Below are 23,188 nucleotides of genomic sequence, written 5' to 3'. Positions count from 1 at the left end.
TGCATTTAATTATTGAAGTGACGGAGATATTAAAAGTGTGGCCAATAGCTGAGGCTTTTCAGAGTACACTGAAGATATATATACACCAAATTCTAATTTTACAGAGCTTGTTCTTCAGTCCGAAAACAACTGATGCTTTTTTTAGACGGGGTCTTGCTCAGTTGCCTAGGCTGGAGTGAAGTGGTGCAATCTCATATCACTGCAGCTTCCGTCTGTCCCACCTCAGCCTCCAGAGTAGCTGGGATTATAGGCACACCAGCACACCAGGGTAATTTTTGTATTTTTAGTAGAGATGGGGTTTCACCATTTTGGCCAGGCTGGTCCTGAACTCCTGACCTCAGGTGATCCACCCTCCTTGGCCTCCCAAAGTGATGGGATTACAGGCGTGAGCCACCACGCCTGGCCTCAACTGATGCATTTTTATTCATTCAGAAATATGATCTAGAATAGTTACAAGAAAATGTTTTGCAGCAGAACTAAAAGATACCATATCCCTTATGTTATGACTTTCCTGCTTTAACCGACTATCTCTATACCAACTGATATAAATGTTATTTACGTATCAGGTTTCCGAAGCCAGCTTTGAGGTGTTTCGTCCTCAAGCAGAGACAAGTAAAAACTATTCTCAAAAGTCACCACCAAAAGACTCATATGCAAACCAGACTGTTGTGGTGTTATGATTTATTAACTTCTCAAAGTAAACAGCTGTTATGATTTATTAACTTCTCAAAGTAAACAAGGTATAATAAGTGAATATTAAGTGAATAAGTACAAATAAATTGCAGTCATTAAGCATATGACTACGTCAGGTGGATATACTTAAAGACTGGAGGTAATTTTAATTTTCATTGTTAACTTCTGTGACAAAACCATTAAAAAATATTGAGACAGAAATGGATGGGTCAGAAATGCTTCTGAGGCTTTATAATTTAAAAACTGCTGGCCGGGCACGGTGGTTCATGCCTGTAATCCCAGCACTTTGGGAGGCTGAGGCGGGCTGATCACAAGGTCAGTAGTTTGAGACCAGCCTGACCAACATGGTGAAACCCCATCTCTACTAAAAATACAAAAATTAGCCAGGCATGGTGGTGTACGCCTGTAATCCCAGCTACTCAGGAAGCTGAGGCACAACTGCTTGAACCTGGAAGCTGGAGGCTGCAGTGAGCCGAGATGGCGCCACTGCACTCCAGCCTGGGTGACAGAGCGAGATTCCATCTTAAAAAAAAAAAAAAAAAAGCTAGAGTTGCAGGGGTTCTTGAAGCTCATTTACTGTTGGATTTCGAAGACTATTAAGACTATTAAGATGTAAAAGGAAATTATAAAACTTATAGTTCCCTTAAACACATAGGTTAAAAAATCATGAGATTAGAAAAATGCCAAGAAACTTTACCTTCCAACATCACAAACCTCTATGTCACTCCAAGTCATGAAAACAACAGTTCTTTATTTTCTAAGTGCACTCTGGATTACCACTGAAGAATCTATACTCTTTGATTAAGGTGCTGGTGATCACAATACTAATATTGAGAGGATCTGCATTTCAAACAAATGTACCATGGTATGAACATTATTTAAACCAAAAGTCTGTTTGCCCATCCATCCCTGGGCACTGTCTTGCAATATCAGGCCATCTAAGTGGCAAACTGATTTTTAAAAAAGCATAAATGTCAGAAATGAGTGAAGTATGATTTTGATGCATGGTCTTTTCACTTTACACTTACTTCAATTCTGAGGTATGGTTTGTATTTTCAACTTATATTTCCTATGACTGTTTTGTTTTTCTTTGTTTTTACATTTTAAAAACATTTTTGTTCATTAGTTTCTCTCACTTTTGTAACTATCATATCACTGCAAATGAAAATGAACAATGAAGTGTCAAACAAATTACTGTTCTCCAACAAACAGGTGTTCTTTGGAGGGCATTGACCTATAGCCACACCAAAACCAAGGTTGTTTTCTTTTTTTTGAGGTGGAGTCTCCATCCGTTGCCCAGGCTGGAGTGCGGTGGCACGATCTCAGCTCACTGCAACCTCTGCCTCCCAGATTCAAGCAATTCTCCTGCCTCAGCCTCCCAAGTAGCTGGGAATACAGGCCCACACCACCATGTCTGGCTTTTTTTTTGTATTTCAGTGGAGACGGGGTTCCACCGTGTTGCCCAGACTGGTCTCGAACTCCTGAGCTCAGGCAATCCACCCACCTCGGCCTCCCAAAGTGCAGGGATTACAGGCGTGATCTGCTACACCCGGCCCCAAGGTTGTTTTTCTAACTGACAAAACAAGGTCTAAGGTAATCTCTCCACCAAGGAAGAAGGTCCACTGTTTGTGATGGCACTATGAATGCTGATGTCAATGGAAGACAGACAGTTGAAGAAACAGGTAATTTACAAAGACTTATGACAAATTTCTCACTGTTCCAATTGCCTTGCATTGTTTTCTTTTCTGCTGTGGCTCATGGTGTCCTACAAGATGTTCTACAGTTCCAAGAGGCTAGACACCTCTTACAGACACTGATGAGGAAATTGTCTCAAGAACTGAGCTGGGCAGAAAAGCCACATCTAAAAAGTAGGGATCAGTTTTTGGGTTTGTCAAATTTCCTTATTACACACCTCAAAATAGACAAAATACTGAGGATGCTGGTGACCAAAACCTACTCACTGCATGTCAAGAATCAACTGCTGGAGGAGCACTCATTTATCAAAAAGCCCAATTTACATATGCATTACTTAATCTGACAGGCATAAAGAAAGGAAATTATATAGCAAAGGACAATGTTGAAGAAGATAGGCTGTGCTGAATTGTTCAAAGCCAAAACTTCAATATTCCTAAGGGCTAACTTAGAATAGCTGATAAGCCTCAGATAACTTTTGATTAAACTTACAATAACCCAATGGTTAGTTCCTAAGGTCCCAGGTGATGCTACTTTAAAAATAAATAATTTGAACTGGGAAGACTATAATAACTCCAAGGATATTACTGACCAGGTAAAACTGTACACAAAAAATAAAACTGTCTCAAAAGGCAAAGTGAGAGAACATTAAGCTTACCTGCAAGTGAATCAACAAGAGCATTATATTTTCAAAAATAGTTATAAACCTTTGATGTTCTGATTGCTATCTTCCTACATCCAAGATTTAAAAAGAGGTCATGCATAGAGGAGTTCCTTTAAGTTTAGGATTGACTGGGTTTTAAAATTCTAGGAAGACAGAATTAGGGACTATAGACCATCCTGGTTTTGTTTTCTAGCCCTAAAGCAGCAAAATTAAGCATTGAGAAACTGATTCATATGAATGAGGCAATAGCAACAACAACAATAAAACCCAACATGTTTCATGACATATACCTTGGAGGCATTTTGTATATTTGGAAATTCTCATTTGCATTTTTAGACAATGGAGTAACTCTTTTGCAGGTTGTACTAAAACACAAACACACCACTGAAGAAACCAGACTAGGAATTTCAGCATTCATTCGATGTTTCTGGAAGTCAAGGAAAGTAGCCAATTAAAAAATAACTCAAACACTGCCTCTTCTTCATGTTCAGCAAGCATGAGATTAATGGCAGAATGGCTTACCTGGGACAGGGCTCCTTCTTGAATTTAAGTTTTGAGAATCCAAAATCTCTTCTGTTTGCCCATCTGCTTCTACCTCTATTTTGTTTTGAATCTCTTTTGCATCTTCACTAAGGCAAGTTCTTATACTCTCCTCCTCCTCTAGGACTCTCTGGACTGTGATGGCAGCACTCGGAGAACTAACAGTAGTGGCGGCAGCAGGAACAATGACTGGAGTGGGAGGAGGAGAAGCTGGAGGAGTTGGAGGAGTTGGAGGAAAGGAAGGAACTGTGGAAGGGGTGATGGGAGTTGGGATACACTCCAGTTTCATTTCTTCTGGGGGATTTTCGAGAATCTCCAATTCAAGAGTCAATGGCAATACTTCCTGTTTTACTATTTCCACAGTGCTCTCCGTGGCTGGTAATTTTTCACTAACTCCATTTATTTCATTAATTAGGGTAGTACTAGAAATCAGTGGAATATCATTAGGTGCTACACTACAGGGTTTCTTGCATATATCACCATCATTTTCATTTGTTGGTAAAGGGTCTGATGTTTCTGTGCAAGATGTGAGGCTGGGTACAGGAACTGTGTCTTCTCTTGAGGATGAGAGTTCACATCTGTCATCTATAGCAGTGGTGAATATTGGTTGGCTACTGAGAGCAGAAGAGGTGGGGGAAGCAACTGTACTTCGAGCAATAGAAGAAACAGTGGTAGGTGATGGAGGCAGAGGAAGCTCTGCTATGGATACTATTGCAGTAGTTTCAGATGTCTGGCCTTCTTGTTCTTTCTTCTCTCCACTGAGGACTAGCCTAAGGACTGGGGAAGGAGACTTTAACACTGGATCTGGTTTTGGCTTCTCCTCTGGGGAAGAAAAAAATAAGTTTTAAGAATAATTCTTGGATCAGAGACTATATATTGCCTTGGGCCAATTCTTTCAATCTCTTACCCTAAATTACAGGCAGCAGAATAGAGACCAATATATTAGACTTATTCTGGTGTGCCAAAAACATTGTCTCTTTTTTTCTTTCTTTCTTTTTTTTTTTTTACTTAAACCTACTATTTATTTGGTATCCAATACATAAAGTCTGTTTTGGAGTAAGAGAAGGAATCTATTCACCAAATAATTATATCAAGAATACAACTGAAAAGTTCATCAAAACTGAGGCTAAACCATTCTTGGTTTTGGAGTGAGGCTTTTCTTTAAGGTAGGAAAACCTTAATTCCTACCATCTCTTGTTCCCTAAAAACTTTTTTTCCAGAGATATATTATAGTGGCAGAACAGTACAAGGGCAAACAATTAAAAATTAAATTATTATAAAGGGACTGATGTTATTTTTTATTCCATATATTTTTGTATTTGGGGAGGTGATTTTTATTTTAAAAAGCATGACTTGTATAAAAATTCAAGATAAAGCATCACATTTTATTTAATAAAATTTATTATCAGTGAAATCAAACTATTCTCAGTAACTGACAAAAATCAGTTTATAAATTAATTTACCCTTCAATTCTCAACGGAAGTATATAACCAGAAATAATGTAAGGTATAAAAATGGAAATTGCTGGGCTTGGTGGCACATGCCTGTAATCCCAACTACTCAAAAGGCTGAGGTGGGAGGATCACTTGAGCCCAGGAGATTGAGGCTGCAGTGAGCTACAAATGCATCACTGCACTCCAGCCTGGGTGACCGAACGAGACCCCATCTCTAGACAAAATAAAAATAACAAAATTTATCTTGTGTCTTGACATGTAAAACAATTAAGGCGAAAACAAAGTTAATACACAAATAAATCCAATGAAAAAGAAAACTTAATATACATATAGTATGAAAGTACTAGTATATCACAGTATGAAATAGTTTGATATACAAAAATGCATCTGTGTATATATAGAGAGAAGGAGACAGAGAGAGAAAGAAACTGGTCATCATCATGAGGGTACCAGAAAAATACAAGGAACAATAATTAACAATAATTTCCACATTTTTATTAATAAATTCCAGGTAAATTGATACGTGATTCATCCCTGAGTGGAGGAAACCAAAGGAGATTTACACTGGCTTCCAGCCTTGTGCTTCCTTAGCACAATAAACAGGCTCCATGGAAAAACATATACTCATGAGTATGTTTATCAAATGACAACAAAAGATTCAAGCACTACTAAGACAACCTAAAATGAGACTTTACTTTTTCCAACAGAATTTTTTTATGCATCAATGAAAGTGAGTCTTTATAATAAATTGCAATTATGTGAATTATGACTGTTTGTCAGATAAACAGGTAGTAAATACTATCATTAAGATATTATTAATTCATTCACTGTAATGATAGTTATTAGCCTTAAACTATACTTTTATTTATAGGCACAGAAGCTAGTGCTTCTAAAATTGGACTTTTCTTAGTTACTGTAGTGATGAGATAGAATCAATAAGCTCTCACTGCCAAATCCCTCAGACTAAGTTGACAGGGCAACAGACAAAAGTATTTCAGGAAAACGTGTTTATTTTGTGTGCGTGTGTGTGTGCACGCATGCATGTGTGTGTTCATTCTAGATGGAACACGCCATACATAATACATAAATACAAACATGTATTTATCAAAATATCTTTGATGAAAATAATTTCCACCTCACTGGAGTAACTGCTAAATAAGTCACCCAGATTACATAATGCCACTGTGAAAGCTTATCAGAATAACACCCTTTATGACCACTGACTGAAACCTAGATGCAGTAAATTTCAAAATAGGGCAGGGTGTGATGGCTCATGTCTGTAATCTTAGCACTTTAGGAGGCTGAGACGGGAGGATCTCTTGAGCCTAGGAATTTGCGATAAGCCTCGGCAACATAGCAAGACCTTGTGTCTACAAAAAATAAAAAGATTAGCCAGGTGAGGTGGCGCAGACCTGTAGACCCAGCTACTCGGGAGGCCAAGATGGAAGGATCATTTGAGCCCAGGAGGATGAGGCTGCAGTAAGCTGTGATCATGCCACTGCACTCCAACCTGGGCAATAGAGCAAGATGCTGTCTCAAAATGAAAAAGGGAAAGGAAAAGTGGGGGGAAGGGGAGAATGGGAGTGGGAGAGAGGGAGAGGGAAAGGGGGAGGGGAAGGGAAGGGGGGAGAGAGGGAGGGATGGGGGAGAGAGAGAGAGATTCTCACATTAAATATCTAAAAAGAGTATGTCAATTCAATTATTAATGTTGGGAAACAATTTCTGATAGTAAAAAATCAAACAAAAGTAGACCTACAACTGATAAACTTCTATACACTCTTCAAAAAAATCTAGTATTGAAAAAATTAGGCCAGGCACGGTGAGCTCATGCCTGTAAATCCCAGCACTTTGGGAGGCCAAGGGGGAAGATCACTTGAGCCCAGGAGGTCTCGAACTATAAGACCTCATTTCTACAAGCTGGGCATGGTGGTATGTATTCATGGTCCCAGGTACTCAGGAGGCCAAGGTAAGAAGACCACCTGAGCCCGTGAGGTTGAGGCTGCAGTGAGCTGTCATCACACCACTGTACTTCAGTCTGGGTGATACAGTAGAGGGAGACTCTATCTCAAACAAAACAAAACAAAAAAATTATGAGTTCTTCATTCTAAAAGTCCTTTAACCCACGAATTAAAGCTTTCATACAGAAAGCTGAAAACACAGTAGAGCTAAATTAAAAAAACAAAACAAAACACTTATTTTATCCCTCTAAAGACTTCTACTATAAAGAGTTTGGCCATCTTTCAGAATTTGTAGGAATTCCAACTTTAAGAATTTTTCTAATAATCATGAAAGGGGTAGCAAAGATAGATATCTAGAATATTTAAGGCAACACTATTTATATTATAATACAAGAAAAAAGGAGAAAAAAGGAAATCAATGAAATGTTCAACAATAGAGATTTTATTAAAGAAATGATGGTCTGGGCATATAATGGCATACTATGCAATATTTAAAACAGGTTTTTAAAAGAGTATTTAGTGATATGGAAAGTTGTTTGTAATAAAATATATGTTTTGTTCTGTTTCGAGACAGTCTTGCTCTGCTGCCTAGGCTGGAGTGCTGTGGTGTGATCTCAGTTCACTGCAACCTCCAGGCTCAAGCAATCCTCCTACCTCAGCCTCCCAAGTATCTGAGACCACACGTACAAGCCACCATACCTGGCTAATATTTTTATTTTTTGTAAAGACGGGGTCTTGCTATATTACTCAGCTGGTCTTGAACTCCTGAGCTCAAGCAATCCTCCTGCCTTGTCCTCCCAAAGTGCTCAGATTACAGGCATGAGCTACCGCATCTGGCAAGAATGTTTATTTTATTTTTTTTAGGCAGGGTACAAAACTGTATGTAGAACCCAATTTGGTAACTTAAAAAAATACTTAGTACTAACGTATGTGCATAGGTGAAAATCAGTTTATTAATAATGGCCCTGAGTAATCAGACACATACTTTCTCATTTTGCTTATCTGTAGTTTCCATAATGAGTGTCAAATTTATAAGAAGAATAAAATTGCTCCCTTTCATTCTCATATGGTGGTGGAATCAATGACCAAGACAAGGGTATCTTTTGGTTGTCACAAGTCTCTCAATGACTGAAATGCTATTGTCATTTAACAGGCAGAGAGAGGAATACTGAGCATCCTGCAATTTGAGGTACAGTCTCACTTGACAAAGAATAGGTCTAAATGCCAGCAGAGTCCCAAATGAACAACACTGCTATGAATGGTTGAATTACAAACAGAATACCATTCACTGAACACACTAGGTGCTTTCAACAGGCACTAAGATTAAGACTAAGGCACCAACTAACTCGTTTAATTATCCATATCATGTCCTCAATACAATGGATTTAATTCTCTTTCTCACTCAGTAAACAGCAATCATTTCAGCTGTGTACTATCAATACCAAGCAAAAATTTTAATTAATTCAACAGTTGTTCTCTCTACAAACCAATGTGAAGTATTCTCTATGTCTTCATAAGGTGTCAAACAAAGGTAAAATGGTAGATTTGTCTGGAACCTTGGCCTTCGTGTAAATATTCTAGCTGTTTCATGTCAAAAACTCTGTAAACCAGAAGCTTAATAATGGCAGCTAACATCTGTTAAGCCCTTACTATGTGCCAGGAACTGGGTCAAATACCGTACATTGTCCCTTGTAACTCTCACAGCCACCACTGGGGTAGAAATTATTATTTGCCTGTTTTACAGATAAGGAAACTGAGGGTTTTAGAGATCAGTCATAGGCCCAAGGTCATGTAAGTAGCAAGTGCTCAAGCCTGAGAATGATTTCAAAGCCCACATTCTTCCAACATTGTGGAGGAAAGGGGAGGCTTATGGAAACAGAAGTACTTAAGTCAATCAAGCAGGAGGGAGACTTTAGAGTTAACAGGAGATTCTGTAACTGTGTACAAACTCTCAGTAATGACATTTCTATTGAGAAAGAAAAAAGTAATCTGACTACAAAATGTAGAGACTCTGGGAGTAACATAACAATCTTTGAAAAAAGTCAGCTTTTATATGATAATTTCAAAAGGAATCTATATTTAAGAAGGAAATTTTGAAAAACTCTTTGGCTGGCCGAGGTGGCTCCCATCTGTAATCCTAGCACCTTGGGAGGCCATAGCAGACAGGTCACTTGAACTCAGGAGTTTGAGACCAGCCTACACAACATGGAAAAATCTCGCCTCTACAAATACAAAAACTAGCTGGGCATGGTGGTTCACGCCTGTAGTTCCAGCTACTCAGGAGGCTGAAGTGAGAGGACTGCTTGAGCCTGGGAGATGGAGGCTGCAGTGAGCCATGATCATGTCCCTGCACTCCATCCTGGGTGACAGAACGAAACCCTGTCTCAAAATAGAAGAAAAAAGAAAAAAAAAATCCTCAGTGTAAAGAAAAAAAAAAAAATTTTCTCTAAAAAAAATAGTAAGCCCTTTCCAACGTTATATAAATTTAATTAAAAAAAAAAAACTATGAAAAGAGTAATATTTTAGATATCAGCAGGCTAATAGATGAAATTAGAAAAGCTACTGTTTGACCAGTCAAGAAAGAAAAAAGAAAGAGAGAGAGAGATGAAAGAACAAGAGTGAGAGAGCAAGAGAAAGAAAGAAAGAAGAAAGAAAGAAAGAAAGAAAGAAAGAAGGAAGGAAGGAAGAAGGAAGGAAGGAAAGAAAGAAAGAAAGAAAGAAAGTGAAGGCAAGAAAGGAAGGAAGGAAGGAAGGAAGGGAGGGAGGGAGGGAGGGAGGGAGGGAGGGAGGGAGGAAGAAAAAAGAGAGAAAGAAAGAGTGAAAGGGACAGAGAAAGGGAAAGAGAGAGAAACAGAGAGAGTTAGTTTTCTGGTGAATAGCTGGTACTAAAAGGAAGATAATAGTAATCTCAGAGAGTTACTTATAACCTCTGAAATGCACTTAAAATACTACAAGTTTTTCTTTTCATCAAGGTAACCTGAATACTTTCCAATTAAGCCTATATTATACACTAGTTTGATATGTTGATGTTGTTACTCAAATTTCCACTAAGCAAAACAAAAACAAAAACCTGAGAGGAAATCAAGTCTGCATTCCTTGTCTGGAAATCTGGGCCTAAATATGACAAAATGCAGGCATCTCATAATCTAAAAATTTTAACATTTTTTTCACAAAATAATGACAGATGCAATAATACTGTCTTCAGGAAGGACAGAACTATCATCATCAAAGTATGTGATAAACTTTTAAAAAATCCTGGCACAGCTACAGAGAAAGTCTGCACAGAGGATAAATTTTAAGGCCTCTTTGCATGGGAAGTATTCAGTATGCTTAGCGTAATTCTAACCAGTAAAAAGATTACATACTTGCAAAAGCGCAATCAAGTTTTGAAGGGAAATACTCTGAGAATTATTCTCCACTAAGATTAAAAACATTCTGAACTTTGACTCAAAACTACTTTATCATTGAAGGTAGCGAGTGGACTTCCACATTTGGTCTCTACAACTTGTAATTTTGCAAGGTAAATGGTTTTACTATTTAAAAAATTCGCTTGAAGCATGCAGGAGTTCTCCAAAAACGTTGCTGAAAGAAGTTCTTGGCAGTGTAATTTTTTGAAGCATGCCAGATTAGGGACCACTGACTATCTTTTGGTTTAAAACTATCTTACATAATAAATACAATATAGGACCTGTCTGTTCAAGAGTATCAGGCTTCTCAATACTCAGGGGGAAAATGAAATTTCTATATTAAAAACACATTATCATAATCTTTGTTTGATGTAAAAATCATTGAAATCATACATTAGAAGTACATCTTCCAGAAAGTTTATAAATGTGATTAACCTGCAGTCTACCCAAAAACCTTTAATATTAAATATGTCGATTTTATGGGCTACTCCTAAATATTTTTTGAAGGATAATTTTTAGTATGGGCATGGTGGCTCAGGCCTGTAATCCCAGCACTTTGGGAGGCTGAGGCAGGCGGATCACTTGAGGTCAGGAATTCAAGACCAGCCTGGCCAACATGGTGAAACCCCGCCTCTACTAAAAATACAAAAATTAGCTGCACGTGGTGGTGGCATGCCTGTAATCCCAGCTACTTGGGAAGCTGAGGCAGGAGAATAGCTTGAGCCCAGGAGGAGGAGGTTGCAATGAGTCAAGACTGCACCACTGCACTCCAGCCTGGGCAACAGAGCAAGACTCTGTCTCAAAAAAGAAAAAAAAAAGACAATATTTTTTAGAAAATCTATATACTAACCACAGAACTATAGAATAATCAAATGGTTTGCAGGAATGAATAATTCAAGAAAGTTACAAGGTAAATGGCTTCCATATATGATATCCAATCATTTTTAGAAATCTGAAACATAAAGCAGGGTCAAAGTTACTTGCTTCCCGAACTGTGTTTAGAATTATCTCTCAATTTTAGCAAAAGTCAAGTTAAAATCCAACTAGGCAGGGAAGAAAGACTATGATATCCCACTTTCTGGTACGAGATTTCCCTTACATTTTCTATTACACTCCCAAAGGCACAGTATTTATTTCAACAAACATTTGGCACCTTCATGTTCAAGTTCAATAGGAGCAGAGACCTTAGTGTACTATTCCTTAATATAGCATTAATGGCTATAATTTACTAAGCACTTTTCATGTGATAGGCATGTTCCCACAGTAATCCTGTCAAGCACGTAGGTCTTTATTCCATTCTACAAGTGAAGAAACTGAGACACACACAGTCAGTGGCTCAACAGACCAAATAACTAGTGCATGATAGAGCCGGGATTTGAACTTGGATCCATCTCCAACTGTGGCTATAGAAGCCCAGTCTTGTAAGAAGAAACGCTTTATCTTTTTTTCTTTTTTAAAATAGCAAGATACCAAGGGACATGCTGAATATATAAGCTAAACTGTACTGTTCTTGTAACGTAATATATGCTATGATTTCTCCCTCCACCTCCCACCTTGTTTTAAAGGGTGGTTTAAGGCAGCTAACCTTTTACCTATATACAGATACTAACAGTGAGAGATTAAACAAATGTATGAAAAAATTTTACTAATCATCCCTACTTTAGTTTCCTAGAGGCAGAATACTTTAATTTTCTGCCTCAAAGCTTTGTTTAAAGATGGGTGTCTAAATAATCCTTGGATGCTGTACTCTTACTCCTGAATGCTGAGGGCAATGAAATTAATAAAAAAGAGACTGAAGATAAGAGGGAGGAAAACAGTCATACACAAACCTTGCTTCTGGTCGCTAGCTGCAGTGACAGGGGTGCTGGCAGCAAGATGAGCGCTCTCCACAGTCCCATAAACCACAGGGCTGTGCTCAGGGACCTGGCTGGGCAGCTGCTGGGATTTGAAGTACAAAAAAGGGTGATAATGAGCGTGCGAACATAAAAACTAGCAACATGGAACCCAAGCAAGTAGGGAAGACAGGAGAGCATGGGAGATCACAAAATTAAAAAAGGAAAGCAAGGAAAAAATACATAGTTCAATTTAATAAATTCAAAAGTACATGGGAAGACAGGGAAGATAAAGAAAGAGGCAGCAGAAAAAGGGGAAGGAAAAGAAATGATTACTATTAACCACAGCAAGAGAAGACAGCACAACAATCATTAGTACAATTTATTCCCCAGTATTCTTTCTAAGGACAAGCCGACTTGTCAACCTAACAATAGATGTCACATCTGAAAGGGAATTTAACATTCTCCCAAAGACCAAAACTGATTTGGTCAACTTCATGTATAAATTACCTAGCAAACCAGTACAAACAGAAAATGTAATGAGACTGAAAACCAGTTACAGATTCAAGAAAACAATACTGAAAAATGATTCCTGCTACTCTTCCATGTAATCATACAGGTGAAATACTTTGAAAGTATATAATAAAGTAATTTCACCATAAAATGTCTATAGGTTCTGGGTCAAGTATGGTATTTTCAGAATCAGAAATCTTGAGTAAAATACCGGGTTTTTCAGAGACATGAGGAAACTCTCATTTTCACTCAGGCACTGTATTAGAATGAAAAATGCCCATCAAAATCCAAGCAGGGTAGGTTGAGAAAAATCACAGCGATTGCTCAACTTAGAGGGAACAGAATTACACAAGAGAGGACATGAACACTCATTCTACATCACATTCCAGGCAGGTATTCATTCAGGATTTGAGGGTTACACAAGCAACAAAACAAAGCAGTGTCTCTCCTCGGAGATCTAAGGTCAGTATTTTTGGTATCTATAATATCCTACAACAAATTATATCAGTGCTATCAAAGTAGAGCTCCCTGTACAATTCTATTTTTCTTTTTCTTCTGAGGAGTAGGGATGGGGAGATTAAGATGTAGGTAAGTGTGGTCAAATAGAGACACTTAAAAAGTGAGAGTTGATAAAAAATATTTTCAACTCAGTAAGTGTCACTTAAAATGGGAATATAAAATGAAATGGACACATACAATTTAGGATGATAGATATCATTTAAGTAACAATGCTTTTCAGAATGTACAACATGAAATTTATATTTGAGTATATAAGGATTGTACAGAATGATAGACAGAAATAGGGAAAATACTATCTGTTCACCTATTCATTAAACCGTGAAAATGTTCATATTCCACAATTACTTCTAAATGAAGACTACTAAAATTATATTTCTATATAAAAAAATGGAAAGTTACTGTTTTCACAGGGACAAATAAAGAAAATAGCACTGCTGTAATTACTCTGGATCCGTAGTTTCAGTGGGAAAAAAAAATTCACTACTGAAATTCAATAGAAAGGTTCATAGCTAAAAATAAAAATACCGATTTTTCAGTTCTACAGGTTGAAAACAGATCTGGAACAAAGGAAACACTCCATGTTATTTAGCATTCATTAAGCAGTTATCCACATTTCTCAGGAAAGAAAGATTTATAAATTGTATCATTTACCTGAAAGGAAAAAAATGTTAACTACTCCAATTGCCTGGGAAATTAATAACCAAATAAAAGGGGGGGGGGCAGGTAAGTGCTAAAAGTAGGTCACAAAATGACATTCACAGAAAAAGTAAGATGTTTAAGACAGTAAAAGGCTACTAGAGTCAATGATTTTTCCATCTAAAATACCTTTAATCATATAAAAGATGGACATTTTAAAATTAACAAAGTCCTAAAAAGAATCTATGTATAAAGAGTCGTAAGAAAGGAATGAGATAATATGTTTAAGTTACAATTCGAAATCCAAGTATCCAGTACATAAGTATATATCCATAAAATGCTGGGAAAGTACTTCTCAGTTTTCACAGCTGTGAAATGTAGAACTAAAGATCCTACAGTCTCCTTCAACTTTATCATTTTATAAGCCTCCAGCAGTACTAATAAAATCATAACATATTAATATGTAATTCAATACTTTTTTTTTTTTTTTGAGACGGAGTCTTGCTCTGTCACCAGGCAGGAGAGCAGTGGCACAACCTCGGGTCACTGAAACCTCCGCCTCCCAGGTTCAAGTGGTTTCCTTGCCTCAGCCTCCTGAGTAGCTGGGGCTACAGGTGTGTGCCACCACACCCAACTAGTTTTTTGTATTTTAGTACAGACAGGACTTCACTATGTTGGCCAGGGTGGTCTTTATCTCCTGACCACGTGATCCGCCTGCCTTGGCATCCCAAAGTGCTGGGAATACAGGCGTAAGCCACTGCGCCCAGCCAGAATTCAATACTTTAATCTTGTTCAGAATTAGTTTTAATTTAGGATAATCTTCTCAAATTGTATTTTAACCACTAATTTCATCTCTTCTCTCCTAAAGAAGTAACTCAACCAGGGCAGGCACTGTGGCTCATGCCTGTAATCCCAGCACTCTGGGAGGCCAAGGCAGGCAGATCACCTGAGGTCAGGAGTTCGAGACCAGCCTGGCCAACATGATGAAATCCCATCTCTACCAAAAATACAAAAATTAGCCGGGAGTGGTGGCAGGTGCCTGTAATTCCAGCTACTCGGGAAGTGAGGCAGGAGAATTGCTTCAACTCGGGAGGTGGAGGTTGCAGTGAGCCAAGATTGTGTCACTGCACTCCAGCCTGGGTGACAAGAGCAAGGCTCCGTCTCCAAAAAAAAAACCGTCTGTTACAAAGGAGTTTCTTATCTTCCCAAAGCTCAAATAATCATGAACTATTTTACTAATCAGTAAGTCAGAACAATCAGGAAACATACCAAGTACTGGTGACATAAAACATCACATCCAATGCTGTATGCATTTTGATACATATAAAGAAACTAAGCTAGATTATTAAGAATATATTTAAGGAATTTCAAAGCCACTGCATTTTAGTCACATTCACTATTGGTGGGAATGAAAACTTATAAAATCATTCTGGAAAGACAATTGCTATCAAAATATAAAACAACTCAATAAAGATGCTAAGGAAGTCAGAGTTAAAAGGTCAGGGTCATTTAGCAACTCTTTGCAACAGCTTATAATTAATGTAAATGGTAAAATTCCCCATGAAACTTTTCAAAATCAAGGTTCTGATTGGTACAAGGAAAAAAATAAAATGTTTCTCTTATAAACTGGAATGAAAAGAGTTTAAAGGGAGGGTAAGATATTCGATTCCTGATAGTGTTTGAGAAAAATTCTTTATAAATTCTCCTTTAGAATCTACTCAAAGATTTATATACTAAATTTAAAGTCCTGACCTCAAAAGATCATGGTAAGCTTAGGCCCACATACTGGAGGAATTCGTTTTTTAAAAACGTAATGTTTACCTAGTAAGTAAACGGGCAATAGAATCTAAAATTGTTCTTAAATATTTCTTTGTACAATTTGAAATTCATTTTTCTTTACACAGGAACATTGTTTTGCCCAGAAAGGGGGTCACCTTATTTTGTCTTCTATTTTAATCACATAAATGACAGAATACTTACAGAGGTGGTATAGACAAGGGTCAACAACTATGCCCCTGGGGCCATATACCTGATTTTATACTGCCCACAAGGTAAGTTTCTACAATTTCAAATGTTGGCAGGGGAAGCAAGAGACAAACAGTATTTCTTGACACATGAAAATTATGCAAAATTCAAATTTTAGTGCCCATAAATAACATGTTATTGGAAGAGACACACCCATCCATTTATATATTATCTATACCTCCTTTTGTGCCACAATGGCAGAATTGAAGAGTGCTAAAAGAGACAATATGGTTGCAAAGTCTAAAATATTTACTATCTGGCACACTACAGAAAATATTCGCTGAGCTCTATTATAATTCATTTAGAGAAAGCCAGAGACTTCAAACAGTTACATAAATATAAGCAAAAAGTTGATTTACTGTTATCATAAGAATCCCATTCAATGACTTTAAAATAATCCTGTATAGGTCGGGCGCGGTGGCTCAAGCCTGTAATCCCAGCACTTTGGGAGGCCGAGACGGGCGGATCATGAGGTCAGGAGATCGAGACCATCCTGGCTAACAAGGTGAAACCCCGTCTCTACTAAAAAATACAAAAAAACTAGCTGGGCGAGGTGGCGGGCGCCTGTAGTCCCAGCTACTGGGGAGGCTGAGGCAGGAGAATGGCGTAAACCCGGAAGGCGGAGCTTGCAGTGAGCTGAGATCCGGCCACTGCACTCCAGCCTGGGTGACAGAGCGAGACTCCGTCTCAAAAAAAAAAAAAGTAATAATCCTGTATAAATACCTCATGTATTTAACATATATAAAATATGTGGATAAACAAGTATAGCCTTCACTGAGAAACACTATGAAGGTTAAGAAGCAAAACAAAGACCAGGCACGGTGGCTCATGCCTGTAATTCCAGCACTTTGGGAGGCTGAGGCGGGTGGATCATGAGGTTAAGATTTCAAGACCAGTCTGGCCAAGATGGTGAAACCCCGTCTCTACTAAAAACACAAAAATTAGCTGGACGCGGTGGCAGGCACTTATAATCCCAGCTACTCGGGAGGCTGAGGCAGAAGAATTGTTTGAACTCAGGGGATGGAGGATGCAATGAGCCGAGATCGCGCCACTGCACTCCAGCCTGGGCAACAGAGTGAGACTCTGCCTCAAAAAAAAAAAAAAAAAAAAAAAAAAAGCAGCAGCAAAACAATAGTATATTTAACAATGCCAGGAAAAAGTACCAAAGCATGCTTCTTTCTTAAGGAGGAATTTCTCCCATTCTCTCATTAGAAATGTGTGTGTCAATATGTGCGTATTTCCTCCTGATGTTTAACTTGCACAAAACACTATGAACCTACTCATGGCTAAGAGAAAATTCCTGGGTTCACGGAGCTTACATTCTATCAAAGAAAACATACAGCATAAACCACAAAATTAATCATTTAATTACCATAGGTACAAATGCTCTACTGGGGAAGTAAGAGTACAAAGATGACCCATAATCTGGGGTTCTGACTTTGTGATGTGTGTGAGGAAGATATTCTGAGTAAGTAACATTCAGGCTGAGTTTCAAAAAATCAGTGTGAATGTTGGCATGTAGGAAGAAGGGCAGGTAGATGCATCTCATGCAGAGAGAACACATGTATGAAGGGCTCTAAAAGGAAAAGTATTCCGTGATCACCTACCTTATGTAAAAGGTAAGAGGGATGCAGAAAAAACAGGGGAATCTGGTGTGAAATGAGGCAGGCAGGAGTCAGGCAGATGGGCCTTACAGGCCAGACCAAGGGTTTTGGTCTTTATCCCCATAGCAATAGGAAGCCAGGGCCAGGTTTTAAGCAGCAATGTGATATAATCAGATTTGTGTTTTATTTTGTAGGTATTTTTTCTTTTCTTTTTTTTTTTTGAGACAGGATCTCACTCTGTCACCCTGGCTGGAGTGCAGTGGCGCAATCACAGCTCACTACAGCCTCGACCTCTTGAGTTCAAGTGTTCCTCTCCCCTCAGCCTCCAAAGCAGCTAGGACCACAGGTGTGTACCAACATGGCCAGCGATTTTTTTTCTATTTTTTGTAGAGTTGGGGTCCCAGTATTTTGCCTGGGCTGGTCTTGAACTCCTGGGCTCAAGTAATCCTCCCACCTCAGCCTCCTAAAATGTGGAGATTACAGGCATGAGCCATCACACCTGGCTGATATTTTATAAAGATAATTCTGACCACTGCATGGAGAATGAACTAGAGCAAGGAAACAGCAGTCACAAGAAAACAGTTTTCAAAGTTACTTCAGTAGTCCAAGGGCAATAATTTTGGTGGTAATAATGGGGGTCAGTGACTGAATTTTACTTAAACTGACTGGGCTTGATTAGGTAACTGATGAGACATAGTAGAGAGGGGATCTATGAGGAGAGAGGGGTAAAAAGAAAAACATTAGGTTTCTGGTTTCTGAGATAGGGGCCAGTCTGAGAAAGGGAACACTGGAGGAGACATAAGGTTTTGGAAGTCATGGGTTTGGTTAGAGGAAAACCATGAACTCCAGTTTTGAGGTTGAAGTGCTTGTGAAATACCTGAGTACAGAGATCAAGTCAAAAATTGGGTATCTAACCTGAAGTTCTGAAGTGTTCTCATAATAATATATGGCATGACATAACAAGCACCTCCTTTAATACAAAGGCAATAAAAAAAATAAATAATGACCATAGCAATAATATAATGGTAACAATAATTCCACTGAACTCTAAGGCAGGAATTACAGGATATAAGGACTACAACAGTCATCAGCCACATAGATCAGTTCTTTCTATACTAATTATTCCTATACTAATATGGTTTGACTGTGTCCCCACTCAAATCTCATCTTGTAGTCCCCATAATCCCCATATACACTTCAAAAATTCTATGAATATGGGCTCCTTGAAAGCAATGAAAGGTTGCCAAGGTCAGAAATGATGAGAGGAAACCCGGACACTCAAAATAAAAGCTTGACGGCAGACTTAAGAGGGCTTAAGAAAATGATTTTTAAAGTTCTTGGAGGCAAAAGGAACCCTCAAAACTACACAAATATATGGAAATTAAATAATCTGTTTCTAAATGATATCTGGGTTAATAATGAAATCAAGACCGAAAAATTATCTCAATCAAATGATAATAATGACACAAGTTATCAAAACCTCTGGAGTACAGCAAAAGAAGCGCCAAGAGCAAAGTTTGCAGCACTAAATGCCTACATCAAAAAGTCTGAAAGAGCACAAACTGACAACCTAATGTGTGTGTACCTCAAGGAATTAGAAAAACAAGCACAAGCACACACTAAACAAGACTGTCTCAAAAAAAAAAAGAAAAGAAAAACAAAAATTGCAGCAAAACTAAATGAAATTCAAACAAAAAAAGCATTTCAAAAGATCAATGAAATAAAACATTGGTTCTTTGAAAAAATAGCCCATTCACTAGATTAACCAAGAAAAGAGAGAAGATCCCAATAAGCTCAATTAGAAATGAAACTGGAGACACTACAACAGACACCAGAGAAATAAAAAAGCTCACTTGAGACTACTATGAACAACTTTATGCATACAAACTATAAAATCTAAAGGAAATGGATAAATTCCTGGAAACATACCACCCTCCTACATTAAATCAGGAGGAAAGAGAAACCCTGAACAGACCAATGACAAGCAGCAAGATTGAATCAGTAATTTTTAAATTTGCAACACACAAAAAAAGCCTGGGACCAGATGGATTCATGGCTAAATTCTACCAGACATTCAAAGAAGAATTGATACCAATCCTACTGAAACTATTCCAAGTGATTGGGAAAGAGAGAATCCTCCCTAAATCACTCTATGAAGGCAGTATCACCCTGATACCTAAGCCAGGAAAGAACACATAAAAAAACAAAAACTACAGACCAATTTCCGTGATGAACACAGATGTAAAAATTGTCAACAAAATACTAGCTAACCAAATGAAACAGCACATCAAAAAGATAATTTATCATGATCAAGTGGGTTTTATTTCAAGGATGCAGGGATGGTTTAACATATGTAAGTCAATAAATGTGATACATCACATAAAAAGAATTATAAACAAAAACCATATGACCATCTCAACAGATGCTGAAAAAGCATTCAACAAAATCCAGCATCCCTTTATGATAAAATCCTCAACTAAGTGGGTATAAAAGGGACTTACCTCAAAATAGTAAAATCCATATATGATAGACCCACAGCCAATATCATACTGAATGAGAAAAAGTTGAAAGCATTCTCCCTGACAACAGGAACAAGACAGGGATGCCTACTTTCACCACCTCTATTCAACATAGTTTTGGATGTCCCAGCTAGAGCAATTAAGTAAGAGAAAGAAATAAAGGGCACCCAAATTGGAAAAGAGGAAGTCAAACTATCGCTGTTGGCAGATGATATAATTGTATACCTAGAAAACTCTGCCGGGCGCGGTGGTTCACGCCTGTAATCCCAGCACTTTGGGAGGCCGAGGCAGGTGGATCACGAGGTCAGGAGATCGAGACCATCCCGGCTAACACGGTGAAATCCCGTCTCTACTAAAAATACAAAAAATTAATAGGGCGTGGTGGTGGGCGCCTGTAGTCCCAGCTACTCGGAGGCTGAAGCAGGAGAATGGTGTGAATCCAGGAGGCGGAGCTTGCAGTGAGCCAAGATCCAGCCTGGGCGACAAAGCGAGACTCCGCCTCAAAAAAAAAAAAAAAAAAAAAAAAAAGAAAACCCTAGAGACTCCTTCAAAAGACTCCTAAATTTGATAAAGGAGTTCAGTAAAGTCTCAGGTTACAAAATCAATGGACACAAATCAGCAGCACTGCTATACACCAACAACGACCAAGCTGAGAATTAAATCAAGAATTCAATACCTTTCACGACAGCTGCACAAATAAAATGAAATGCCTACGAATACACTTAACCAAGGAGGTGAAAGATCTCTACAAGGAGAAATACAAAACACTACTGAAAGAAATCACAGATGACATAAACAAATGGAAATGCATCCCATAATCATAGACTGGAAGAATCAATGCTGTGAAAATGGCCATACTATACTAAAAGCAATCTACAGATTCAATGTAATTCTCATCAAAATACCAACATGTTTCACAGAATCAGAAAAAACAATCCTAAAATTCATAAGGAACCAAAAAAGGGCCCAAGTAGCCAAAGCAATCCTAGGCAAAAAGGAGAAATCTGCAAGCATCACATTACTTCAAATTATACAAGATTACAGTAAACAAAACAGCATGGTACTGGTATAAAAGTAGGCACATAAACTAATGGAACAGGATAAAGAATCCAGAAATAAAGCCAAGAAAGTACAGCCAACTGATCTTCAACAAAGCATACAAAAACAAATTGGGGAATAGACACCCTATTTAATAAATAGTGCTGGAAAAACTGGCAAACCTCATGCAAAAGACTGAAACTGGATCCCTATTTCTCACCTTATACAAAAATCAACTGAAGATAGATCAAAGACTTAAATATAAGACCTGAAACTGGAAAAATTCTAGAAGATAACATTGCAAAAACTCTTCTAGACATCAGCCCAGGCAAATTATTCATGACTAAGACCCCAAAGCAAATGCAATAAAAACACAAATAAATAAATGGAACCTAATTAAACTAAAAACCTTCTGCACAGCTAAAGAAACAATAGAGTAAAAAGACAACCCATAGAGATGCAAACTACACATCTGATGAAGGACTGGCATCCAGAAATCTACAAGGAACTCAAACAAATCAACAATAATAATAATAATAATAATCCCATCAAAAAGTGGGAAAAGGACACGAATAGACATTTCTCAAAAGAAGATACATAAATTGGCCTACAAACAATATGAAAGAATGCTTAACATCACTAATGATCATGGAAATGCAAATTAAAACCACAAAGTGATACCATCTTACTGCTGCAAGAATGGCCATTATTAAAAAGTCAAAAAACAACAGATGCTGGTGTGGATGTGGGGAAAAGAGAATGCTCATACACTGCTGGTGGGAATGTAAAACTGGTGGGAATGCATAATCTCGATGGAAAACAGTACAAAGATTCCTTAATGAGCTAAAAGTAGATCTACCATTTGATCCAGCAACCCCACTACTGGGTATCTACACAAAAGAAACGAAGTCATTACATGAAAAAGAGATTTGCAAACATATGTTTACAGCAGTCCAATTCACAATTGCAAAGATGTGGAACTAACCTAAGTGCATTTTGATATATAAGTGTATATATCAAAAATAAATTCTGGCTGGGCACGGTGGCTCATGCCTGTAATCCCAGCACTTTGTGAGGCTGAGGTGGGCAGATCAACTGAGGTCAGGAGTTCAAGACCAGCCTGGGGCCGGGCGCGGTGGCTCAAGCCTGTAATCCCAGCACTTTGGGAGGCCGAGACGGGCGGATCACGAGGTCAGGAGATCGAGACCATCCTGGCTAACACAGTGAAACCCCGTCTCTACTAAAAATACAAAAAACTAGCCGGGCGAGATGGCGGGCGCCTGTAGTCCCAGCTACTCGGGAGGCTGAGGCAGGAGAATGGCGGGAACCCGGGAGGCGGAGCTTGCAGTGAGCTGAGATCCGGCCACTGCACTCCAGCCCGGGCGACAGAGCGAGACTCCGCCTCAAAAAAAAAAAAAAAAAAAAAAAAAAAAAAAGACCAGCCTGGCCAACATGCCAAAAACCTGTCTCTACTAAAAATACAAAAATTAGCCGGGCATGGTGGCAGGCACCTGTAATCCCAGCTACTCAGGAGACTGAGACAGGCGAACTGCTTGAACCCAGGAGGCGGAGGCTGCAGTGAGCCAAGATCACGCCACTGAACTCCAGCCTGGGCGACAGAGACACTGTCTCAATAAAAAAAAAAAAAAAAAAAAAAAAAAGAAAAAAAAATTCAGCTGGTGCAGTGTCTCGTAGCAGAAATATGGGAGGCTGAGGCAGGATTATCGCTTGAATTCAGGAGTTTGAGACCAGGCTGGGCAACACAGCGAGACCTCATCTTTACTGAAAATAAAAAACATTAGCTAGGCATGGTGGCATGTGCATGTAGTCCCAGTTACTCAGAAGGCTGAGGCAGGAGGTGGAAGAAATGAGCCCAGGATGTCAAGGTTGCAGTGAGCTGTGATTGTGTCACAGCACTCCAGCCAGGGCAACAGATAAGACCTTGTCTCGAAAACAATAAATAAAACAGAAAATTTAACAATTCCATATGACAGAAGGCATGATTAACAAAGCTAAAACACAATCATCAAACAAGAAAAACATTTCAACATATGTCAAAGGATTTATTTAACATGGAAAGCACTCTTATAAATC

The 23,188-nt window shown here is 38.4% G+C and overlaps 1 protein-coding gene across 19 annotated transcripts in view; it reads right to left on the bottom strand.

Moving 5' to 3' along the window:
- Nucleotides 1-23,188, bottom strand: part of EIF4G3 (eukaryotic translation initiation factor 4 gamma 3) — a 382,044-nt gene that overhangs the window by 130,646 nt on the left and 228,210 nt on the right. For 14 of the 19 annotated variants that reach the window (XM_033227962.1, XM_033227969.1, XM_033227975.1 and 11 more), the window contains 2 exons: nucleotides 12,238-12,346; nucleotides 3,572-4,411 (listed from right to left, as the gene is read on the bottom strand). In XM_033227962.1, coding sequence (XP_033083853.1) covers nucleotides 3,572-4,411; nucleotides 12,238-12,346 — 949 coding nt within the window. Of the gene's footprint in view, nucleotides 1-3,339; nucleotides 3,477-3,571; nucleotides 4,412-12,237; nucleotides 12,347-23,188 lie in introns of all 19 variants that reach the window. The other 5 variants (XM_033227957.1, XM_033227961.1, XM_033227964.1 and 2 more) reach the window with 2 other exon arrangements.

Source organism: Trachypithecus francoisi, unplaced genomic scaffold, assembly GCF_009764315.1.
Source record: "Trachypithecus francoisi isolate TF-2019V2 unplaced genomic scaffold, Tfra_2.0 Lachesis_group12, whole genome shotgun sequence".
In the NCBI taxonomy this organism is placed as follows: domain Eukaryota; kingdom Metazoa; phylum Chordata; class Mammalia; order Primates; family Cercopithecidae; genus Trachypithecus; species Trachypithecus francoisi.
Note: the sequence above shows the minus strand (reverse complement) of the source record. Positions and strands in the feature narration are given on the sequence as shown.